Source organism: Cystoisospora suis, assembly GCF_002600585.1.
Source record: "Cystoisospora suis strain Wien I chromosome Unknown contig_4673, whole genome shotgun sequence".
In the NCBI taxonomy this organism is placed as follows: domain Eukaryota; phylum Apicomplexa; class Conoidasida; order Eucoccidiorida; family Sarcocystidae; genus Cystoisospora; species Cystoisospora suis.
The window spans coordinates 19939-29847 of record NW_027157465.1 but is presented as its reverse complement, the minus strand read 5'-3'; the positions used below and the strand labels follow the sequence as shown (position 1 = coordinate 29847).

The 9909-nt window shown below is 53.5% G+C and overlaps 3 protein-coding genes across 3 annotated transcripts; 2 read left to right on the top strand and 1 right to left on the bottom strand.

The window, feature by feature from the left end:
- Position 1: 1 nt before the first annotated feature.
- CSUI_008368 (uncharacterized protein) lies at positions 2-1616 on the top strand. Its single transcript, XM_068068502.1, has one exon. The coding sequence runs from the start codon at positions 779-781 to the stop codon at positions 959-961; it is 183 nt and encodes a 60-aa protein (XP_067919526.1). The 5' UTR covers positions 2-778; the 3' UTR covers positions 962-1616.
- A 1336-nt stretch (positions 1617-2952) lies between these two features.
- Positions 2953-5070, bottom strand: CSUI_008367 (rrna processing protein). Its single transcript, XM_068068501.1, has one exon. The coding sequence runs from the start codon at positions 4321-4323 to the stop codon at positions 3100-3102; it is 1224 nt and encodes a 407-aa protein (XP_067919525.1). The 5' UTR covers positions 4324-5070; the 3' UTR covers positions 2953-3099.
- Positions 5071-5114: 44 nt separating this feature from the next.
- On the top strand, positions 5115-9899 carry CSUI_008366 (pseudouridylate synthase). The gene is made up of 5 exons (XM_068068500.1): positions 5115-6319; positions 6829-7029; positions 7321-7395; positions 7931-8383; positions 9074-9899. The coding sequence occupies exons 1-4, from the start codon at positions 5741-5743 to the stop codon at positions 8309-8311; spliced, it is 1236 nt and encodes a 411-aa protein (XP_067919524.1). The 5' UTR covers positions 5115-5740; the 3' UTR covers positions 8312-8383; positions 9074-9899.
- Positions 9900-9909: the final 10 nt, after the last annotated feature.

Sequence of the window (9909 nt, the reverse complement as noted above, 5' to 3'; positions counted from 1 at the left end):
AGGGGGACATCGTATTCCACGATCTTCGGATGTATGCACATTGTGGATGTTCAAGATGCGAAGCATGGCAGTTTACGGTCCTCATGTGTCAGTTTTTTAATGCGACACAGATCTTTCTGAAAGACGCCAGAAGATGAGTGCCTGTGGTCGAGCTTGGAGGCCCCCCGCTTCTCCCGGGGAAGGGTGTCAGCGCCGCCCTTTCGTAAAAGGCGACTTCCTCCGTTATTATCGGACCTGGGGTAGCCGGCCCAGCTCACACGCTTGGTTCCTCTTCTCGCTTTAAGCGGAGAAGCAGACTGTTTTGATCTTTTGAAGAGAGACCATACTCGTGTTTCGTGCCACCCGGTGTGTAGTGAAAGAAATGCCCTAGCTTTCGAAGTCAGTGTCAGTGGGCCATCCGATATCTCTCCAGGACTTTCGCCTGTTCTGCGAGCGGCGCAGAAGCAGCAGCGGTACATGGGGAGGAATGGGGGAGGACAGTCTGAAGCGCATCCGCTGTTTTTCGTGCAAAGGAGGCTTTCTGCTTGATAGCAGGTTACAGGCCACTCCCCCTGTTTCGCCTCCTGTGTTACAGGCTTACCATGGTACGGTGCTTGCTCGGGCGGACGGCGCAACCGGTACTTGAAAGAACTCTCTGCTCCGCACTAGAGGCTTGAGGGGGTCTGACCTTTCCCGTGTACGTTGCGGAGGTGGTGCACGGGTTCCGTTTGAGGGAGGGAGAACGAGAGAGTGTGCCGGTGCACATAGTCGTCCAAGAAGGGAAGTGTACGAGGTGAGTATGTCTGCAGAAGCAGGATTTTCCGGAGCTCATGTGTATCGAAGCTCATCGGACGTGCGTATCCAGGGGTGCCGGTCCATTAGGGCCCAGATCGGACAAACTTCTCTTTTGTGGCGGATGCCGTCTTCCTTGGAGCTTGGCGGGCAGGAGAAATTTTGTGGACTGATAGTGCGTTCGCGGTAGATTTGAGCCCCTGGCGAACCCCGGTACGTTCCTGGGGGTGTGATACATTTTCGAGGCGCGAGAGCGGTCCGCGTGGAGGCCGACCGTGCCGTAAAGCTTGTCTGGTTTCCCAAGTTGCCGTCAGCACGAGCGGTGAACTGCTTTCTGCTCACGCACCAAAGTGTGTGACCGGACGGGTGGAGTTTCGAGACGTGGCGATGCAAAGGGCGGTTGGCAGGCACCGCGACTGTGCAACCTGCTCCTTCGAGTAACACCATATAGTTGGAAGACATGGGATCCAGGTTTTGTATCGTGATACTCAACCTCCGTCAGTAGCAGGGTGGCCGGATTATGGAGTACCAAGTCGAGGAAGTGGAAGTGTACGGGGTTGCGAGGGTGCTTCGGTTGCAGCGCGGTCACGGCAGAAGGGGAACACACCTGTGTGCACACACGCCGTGTACCCCAAGAGTGCAGCTGTCGGCCCGCTGTCGGGTTCGGATGCAGCGCTGGCATTCATTCTTCAGGCGCGGCATTCGGGGGTGCGCCGAACGGAGCTGCGCGAAAGGTGGGATGCACTACACTTGAGCTGGCGCATTCGTAAGAGACACTGCGGATTAAGCCGTTATCATTTGGAGGTGAGGTAACGTGTTAAGGCTTTTTCGTACTAACGACGTCGGGGTATCCAGACGTTCCTGGATAGAAGTGAATCGCGGTGCACCACTGTCGCAGTCCGCCGTCGCGTCGCGGTCAGAACTCCTGTGCTCACACGACATTCCAAAATCTGAGTTACCTGAGCCGTGATGCAGTTTACCGACCCGTGGCGCGGGTGGCGCCGGGGGCAGGCTGGTAGTGAAGGCTAGCAAGGAGAGTCAACCCCGCGGCTCCTTACTGTCTTCGTTGCGGTTAACGTAATAGGCTGTTTCGGAACGGCTCGATCTCTTCAGGCGGAACGGGTGTCCGCGTCAGATCTGTGATGGTGACACAAGTAATCGTGCAAACGTTACGGCGACCTGTGCAGGTACTCCGGAGCCCGCGTTTTTCTTGTCATAGTCCGGATGTCTGGGACGCGGCTGGAGAGGCACACCCGGCCGCAGCATACATCTCAAGAAGAATTCCGGCTGCATTCGTGAGCTGCCCTTTGCAGTGGAGAGTCTAGAATCGTCTACGAACATTCCCCCACAGAGTCGGCGGGTCGCGCCTCCGAATTGTGAGCTCGCCCAACGGCCAGGTACGCGGATCCTATAAAGCCGCCGCACTACGACTCGAATCATCTACTGTTACGAAAAAGCAATTGAGATGTGCGGAAGCCAGTGTCTGTGGTTAGAGTGCACCGCGACAGATGAGGCTCGACTCTCGCCGTCGACAAGTTTTTAGCCACAAGCATCGTGAAGACGAGGTACTCTTCCGGTTTGCCCAGCCGTGCCCTCCACCTTGCTTCTTCGCTGGGAGTTCACGGTCAGTAGTCTTTTTAGATGCCCGCCCATCAGCGCATCTTTTCTTCCCAGTAACTTTAAACGGAAAGACAAGCCAATCACGGAACCCACGAGGTTTCTGACGATTCAGGCAGCCAGGGAGGAGTGTGCTCACCCGTAGAAGAAAAACATGTGTAATTGCCCGACGGGCCAAAGAACGTGAGACGAGTTCAGAACCAAGGTCCTGATTCGATGTGTGGTTGCAAAAAAAGGAAAGTCAGAGGTTTCTTAGACTAAGGAAAGATGTGATGCTGGACTGCCCGCCGACGAAGTCTACTGATCGTCTGTTTCCTTTCGTAACCAATACAGGATGGACGTTGGGTGCCGAGCACGGCGGCAGTCCTCTGACCGCATGTTCCCCGCACCACCATCTTGCTGATGGCGAGGTTTGCAAAAGGCCGACGACTAAGGTGGCGGAGAGCTCTGGCTGCCGCCAGTTGAAGTTTTAGTGCCAGTAGGCAGTACTGGATGCGGTGTGTCAACCCTGTGCAGCCGGCTGGCAGCTGTTTAGAATCCGGACAGAAGACCAGACGACATCTCGGACCGCAACACAACTCCACAGGAATAAGGAAGCAAAAATATACCAGGGCTGACTGGATGCGCAGAACATCGCACCTCAACGTTTGAAGAGTGCCCTCCCCCTCTCTCCTGAGGCGGCATATACGCACACTGAGAAGACTGGGTGAATTATTCTTCTGCGGCAACGCGCCGCCTCACGGGCACCAGTTCTCGTTTCTTCTCCTTTGCAAGAATCTTTTTAGTTTTCCTCTCCTCAAGCTTGGCCTTCTTCTTAGCCCCAACTCCTCCCCTGGCGTGCAGTTCTTCAGTAACCAGCTTCTTGAACTCTACTTTCTTCAAGAAGTAAGGGGCCTTCCCTGTCCGGGCAATCTTCTCGACTTCCTCCTTCGCCAGTCTCCGCTTTACATCTATCTCAGCTCTTCTTCTCTTTCGAGTCTGCTCTTGGCTCTGTAACCTCTGCAGCTCTATTTTGGCTTGTTCTCTCTCGGCAGCGCCCAGTTTTCTCTGTTTCTTGTTTTGCAAGTGCAACCGGTCGTCGCCTGTATACCCGCTCCGCTTCCCCGTTTTAATCATCGCCTTCAGTTCCTCGGCTTCTTGCTTTCTCACGTCATCCAAGAAGGAGTACGCTTTGCTAACCATGCGCACATCCAACGGCCCGCAAGCATTCAGGAAACGAGGGTCCCTTCCGTTTTGTCCAACCAAGCCCTTCGCCTTACGTCTCTGCTGGGAGTTCAACGTCACTAGTCTTTTCAAGTGCATCCGCATAAGCGCCTCTTTTCTCTTCAGTAGTTTCGGAGGCAAAGTAGAGCCACGTCCGTTCTGGACAAAACTATGTAGAGGAACGTTGTTCGGGCCCCCAGAAGACGGCTGTCCCTGATGGAGATCAGCATTCCCGACGCCACGCGACCTCTTTCGCACTCCGTTCTCCTCGTGCCCGCTCTTTTCTTCTTCCTCTTGGTCTTCTGAGCCGTCTTCTGTGTTGCTTTCTTCTTCGCCTTGTTGAGCGATAGTGTCTGAAGGTAGGACAGGTAGAGTTGCTACGCGATGAGGTCGACGCGAAGAAACTTCTTGGGGCAGCTTTTTGTTACTTTTCTTTTTCGGCCGCTGAACGTCCTTTTTCTTTGACAGCTGGCCCCTAGAACTCCTGTGGACGAAAGTCTTGGAGATCTTCCTTTTCAAAGAATTGCTCGCGAATGAAATCTTCTTTGATCCGGAGATACTGCCACGAGACGTACCTTCCACAGAGGGCAAACGTCTCCGGTGATCCGCCTTACTGCTCTCCACATTTCCGACTGTGCTCTCAGTGCATCTTTCAACGTTGGCGGGGCGAAGCTCATTAAAAGAATTATCCCGATGAAGGACGCCGCCCTTCTTGTTCTTCCGTGACTCCATCCTCACACTAGTGCGTAGAGGAGCGCCGTCAGTTCTCACACATATATACACCGCGTGCTACCACGAAACACACGTCAAACCTCACATCTATAGATATTCAACCGAAAATAGCAGATCTTCTTTCCTGTGAAACGTACCGTCGCTGGAGCTGTCTACCAAGCGTATAAATGTAGGTGGCAGTTTTGAACACTAGTGGATACATCGCAAGGTAACATGGGAAACTATGTCACGCCGATGTCAGAGGAGTGCAGATTCAAACAGCAGACCTTGCGTGGGCTTGCTTCCTGTTGCGGGCCTTGGGGAGGAGAAAAAAAAACAAAGAAGCAGCCATTATCGGCAGCCCTGGCAAAACACGAGCCTGTGACGTCACGCTTAGCATCGAGCGCTGAAAGGACAAGAAACGTCTAGCAAACTGAGGAACAGAAAAACGAACTCCCAGTTTGCCGGCTTCGAGCTGGGCTACGTGAACGAAAGTGTGTCACTCTGGCTCCAAGATGGCAACGTGTGAGCGCCGTCGCAGCTGGAAGTCGTCTGTAGCAGTCGAACTCCCTAACTGAAACTAATTGCCATATCGGCTAGTTAGGTGCGAGACGCAGTATGAAGTAGTACGTCTTTCTTTCTTCAGACGAATCATACATCCTGTGGTTCTGTTCCGACTCCCCATTGCATGCCCCAGAGTGCATGCGCATCAGACCCTGCATCGAGTGTTAAGCGCAGCAGGACACATCGGCCCCCCAAGCTTTTTCCCAGCCTGGACAACGATACAGATCTGAAAGCTGCCTTGGAGCTGGGTATGTCTTTATTGTTTACGCTATTCACTGGTCCCACAGCGTAGTGATGCGTGCTCTGTTTGTGTCTTCCCCGTTGGGTTCAAAATCAGTTTTCCAGCAGGGGCGAAAAAGGATATGTATGTTAGAAATCAGAGAGATGGAGCAAAGACACGCAGTGCAACACTACAAGAGCGTAGATAGTGGTAGGAGCCTGCCGAGTGAAATATTCGGACGGAAAACGGAAGTGTGCTCGGACCGGAGGAAGAAAGTGAAACACAAGTGAGGCGCGGGGTGCCTTCGAGCTCGGCAATTATCTCTTCACTAGTCTTCTCAGGGCTCATACCTGCAGAGAACACAGAAACGTTGCCCTTCGCTGTTTTCGGCCCGGCGCGTACAACTTCGTGTATCCGTGGACGTCCGTTGCGTACTACAAAATACCGTACTCCCAACGTTCGGTGGGAGAGCAGCTCCACTCTCCAGGAGGACCTACTCTTTGTTCGGCAGTGATCAGTGTATTGAGAGTCCACGACGGTCATGCGGCCATTCAGTGCCTTGCTTCTTTTTTCCCGGACCCAAAGAGGGGAGCACCCTTAGACCTCCCTTCCTCCTGTTGTCTTCGTACAACCATTACATGTTCTTTGCAATGGATGTCGATGGCACCGATGGCATCTTTTCTTTCCATCATTTGTTCTCGTGCTTGGCGAAAGGCCGTGTGTCCTTTTTTTCCCTACGATGGCACATCTTCTGTAGTTTTATCCTCAGTGCCCTGGCGGCGGTCGTATGTTCTTTCCGTGTCTACAGGGAGCGTCCGTTCTTCGTCGAATATTCTGATTCCGCCCACTTGTCGCGCACCGTTTGTCTCTTCTGAGAACAATGCTATGTCTCCTGTTTCACTGGATCTAGCCACCTCAGTTTCTTCGTCCGGTCCTACAGGGACTTCGCTTTCCTCTTTTTCTACTTCCGCCTCTTCTTCAGGAGACTTGGTGCCTCTGGCAAAACTGTGTGCTGAAAAAAGCCTTTGCTCTCGCCATGAGGCCGAACATTTCGGTGCCTTGGGACTCATCAGCGTTGATGGAAGACCGGTTGAATCTAATCGACGTGTGATTTACGTACACCCAAACAGCCGCGTCGAGCTGCTCCCCCGAGCGCAACGCATTATGAGCGCCAAAGTGACGATAATTCTCAACAAGCCTCTGCACTACCTCTCTTGTCAAGTCGACCGAACTGTACGACAACATTTCCCATCCGCCTCCCTACCTTCGCCTGCGCTCACCTTTATCCTTCCCCTTTGGGACCTGCCTTCCCGTGCTTTCCGGAGGGAATATGCGTATCCGTGCACCTCTACACGGCCTCCATTATTTCGCGAGCCGGTGTCTAGCTGTGAATAGCTTCTTTCTTTCAACGCTTCTGATGTTTTTGCACAAAGGACTGTTTTTGTCTTTTCATGCTTCTGTCAGCTTCAACAGGTTGTAGTCTCCATGAAGATCGTGTCGAGGCTTGACGTCAGCCTACCGAATTCAAGAGAGTGGTTAGGTGACGTTGCTTTTCCTGCACTTCCTTACTGCAGTCTTTCTCATGCAAAATTGTTTAGCGCTTCTCCTGATCAGATTCTCGTTGTAGTGTTAGCCGCAGTGGACTACTGGCATCGTCTGAGTTACCTCTGAAGACCTCTTTCGTCTGTTTTTCTTAGGTAGGTGGCCTTTGTAATTTTGCTGTTTGGCTTTTTCTCCTACAGATGGGCGGAGGACGGGGAAAGCCTCTCTGCCGGCAGCTGTTGGTTCCGGAGAACCGGTGGCTTGACCCGTGGAGCAGCGCCCGGACGAAAGGGAGTGGACGCGGAGGGGGCCCGAAGCACCTGGAGCCGGCTGCGTGCAAGAAGCTGGTTTGTGCAGGAAGACTCGATGTTGATAGCACAGGCCTGTTAGTCTTCACACAGGTACGAAATGGCATTTTTGCGAGAGCACGCGAGCGCAACCTTGCCAGACAGTTTGGGACCTGCGTTCTTAGAGCATAGCAGGAGAGGGAAGCAATGTGGAGGAGACGGGTGAATTTCATCAAGTGGGGATTTCAAGGGAGAACCTTCCCGCTTCATCTTCACATGACTATCATTTTGGGAGTGCTCGTCATGTGGGGCGTTTTCCGACGTGGATTTCTTTCACAAATTATCAGTCTGTGTCAGGCGGTCCCCGGAAGTGCTTGTGAGTGAAGACTCTATTACTGTGTACAGGATGGCCGTATAGCCTCTCAGCTGGTAGGGACGGCCTCGGGCGGAGATCGAGTTGGCAAGGAGTACCACGTCGAAGTGAGAGCTATTCTCCACCCTGTTGCTGAGGGCGACTGAAATGTAGTATTAGCGAACCTTCCAGCAGCACCACTGCACAAGCCTGTTCTTCTCTCGTACACGCATAGGCGTCTTTGTGAACGAGAGACAGCGCACTGAAGCCAAGAGTAGCCGAATCACGTTACGTGTGTGCGTTCACGTTGCTATTGAGGAGTGTGTACGCGAGCCAGATATACGTGTGTTTATACTCTGTGCATCAGTCCATATACGTGTGTGTGCGTAGGTGCATAAGTAACCGTGAATAGGCCTACACACGAACTCTTGAGGCTGTATGCGAAGGCTGCGTTCTTCACCGTGCAACGCCGTAATGGTTATCAAGCCGACAGAGATTCTCCAGCACACGCGTGAGAATTAGCTTCCTGGGCTACAGTAACTACGTATGAGCGTGCAACAGTCACACGGAACCAGTGGCTACAGGTACACCGGTGGACGTTTCCGGGCTTTCCCTTTCGCGCACCTGGATAGTTGCACAACTTCCCAGTTCCTTTATTTTCAGGTGGACCTGCCGATATCCGCTGCGGCGCAATCGCTTCTTCACCACGGCTTGTCGCTGGACGGTCTGGAACTCCTTCCAGCTAACATTCGTCTCCTTCCTCCTCTTCACGATATCCAACGGCGCGTCTCAGCTTCAAGTCTTGTCTCCTCTTCTCCGTCTTCCGACTCGTATTCCGATTCGTACGGCACGGTCTGGGCAGGCCGGACAACTCTCATGTCGATAGAGCTCTTCGAGGGACGCCATAGGCAAATTCGAAGAATGTGTGAACTAGTCGGTCTCAGGGTTCTCCGCATCCACCGAGTCCGAATCGGGAAACTTTCTCTAGGTGGTCTTCCTGCAGGCAGGTGGCGGCTCCTGCTACCCCACGAAAAGTTTGCTTGAGATTCCTTCGCCGATTCGAGGCTGGCACCAGTTCCGCATGCTTACCACGATACCCGCCTCTAACGCGCCAGAGTGAGCGGTCCGACGCTCTCTCACTAGTGCAAAAGGAAATGGATGTCTTTGGAGTATGAAGTTGTTTGCGCAGCTCTCTTCGAACGTAGAGGGAGCGACAGCATTTGCCCCCGCGTGTAGCCCGGCTCTTGCTCCTCTGAGACAGGATCCTACAGACTGGTGACCTGGTGGCTTTTTTCGGTTCTGTGTGCTCCAGCACAGTGTTCCGTTGTCCGGTCAAACGATCCGGCACGATCTCATAGCATAACCCTACTGACAGGCCGCGATGCGTTTTTGCCATGGGGGACGGCATCACTTAGCCTCCTTCGATACCGCTCGACGATCGAAGTACAAGAGAATCTGACATGTGGACGGCGCGTTCCCTCGACCATCACCTGCAGTGGGCGTGCCAGCTCCACAGGCGGCTGTACGAGAACTGGGCGTGACGACATCGGACACGCATGGTCAAGCGAGCCCCGTGTTCGGAGCTGCGCGAGCAGTCGGCGAGAATGACTTTGCTTTACTGTTACGACAGTGCGTGTCCAAGCAGCTCTTCCAGCAAACGCAGCCGTGTGACGATTTCAGGCTACGGGTGCTGTATCGCGTGTCGGCGCAGCCTCGCGTGTACAAAAAAAAGAACTGCCATCAGTGCTGATCATGATAGTGCGTGTTCTAGGTGTGTGCTTTGTTCGCGATTGCCTCTAATCGCAGGCTGAAGAATCCGAATAGACGCGCCCGCGTCTTTGACCATTCTACGAAGTGACAAGGAACAACTGAACTGGCTAAGGCAAGGCGTCACCTCCGTCATGTAACCTGAACAGCTCGCATTCACGGCTCGCGCCTGGACTCCCGTCACTCATGAACTGAAGAAACTCCAGTCACTTCCCGTCTCCGCTTCTGGATGCCGTACATGGTCCGGCGTAAAAACAGGTCCTTCTACACTCGGTGGGGAAAATTGCTGCTCGGGACAGTCGTCGCGCGTTTGTATGCAAGGGGCGCTCTGAGGGAGACTAACAAAATCTCTTCGCTGCGTCCGCTTACCATTTCTCCGCCAAAGCGCGGATATTGTTTTTTTTCGGAGGTGCTGGCAGTAAGGTGTTCGTAACCACTGCCCGAGACTGCACCCGGCTGCTCGAGCCTTCTTTCGGCGCGCTTCCCCAGCGATCACCGGATGCCATTCCGAGAGGGTCATGCGAGCGAAGTGCTAGCATAACGGGAGGTTCCAGTGTCGTGACAAACGCTTCGTGAGGCTGCGCAGCTGTGTCGAAGTTATCACGTCCGAAGCTCTCAGCTGGCTCTAGGAAAAACTTTTGTCCGCTTGGCAACGTAGGGGGCTGGTTGACCCTGCCAGTAGTCATCCGCTTGTGTTGAATATCGGGGAGTATAAACGCGTGTCTCAGTACAAGATTTTATACGGTAAAACCTGCAGGCGGTATTTTGATGGCTCGGCGCGCATCAGTTGCATGACCGCACACTCTTGTGTACCTGGATTTCACACCCTGTATAAATGTTTGATTCCTCGCCATGTGTAGACGGCGCACCTGCCA

What these genes read in the sequence shown, in the direction of transcription:
- CSUI_008368 (XM_068068502.1), top strand. Translation starts at nt 779, where the DNA reads ATGTCTGCAGAAGCAGGATTTTCCGGAGCTCATGTGTATCGAAGCTCA.
- CSUI_008367 (XM_068068501.1), bottom strand. Translation starts at nt 4,323, where the DNA reads ATGGAGTCACGGAAGAACAAGAAGGGCGGCGTCCTTCATCGGGATAAT.
- CSUI_008366 (XM_068068500.1), top strand. Translation starts at nt 5,741, where the DNA reads ATGTCGATGGCACCGATGGCATCTTTTCTTTCCATCATTTGTTCTCGT. An exon ending in CTTGTCAAGTCGACCGAACT is followed by an intron (nt 6,320 to 6,828) that starts GTACGACAACAT and finishes TTTCTCCTACAG; the next exon opens with ATGGGCGGAGGACGGGGAAA. An exon ending in GCCTGTTAGTCTTCACACAG is followed by an intron (nt 7,030 to 7,320) that starts GTACGAAATGGC and finishes TACTGTGTACAG; the next exon opens with GATGGCCGTATAGCCTCTCA.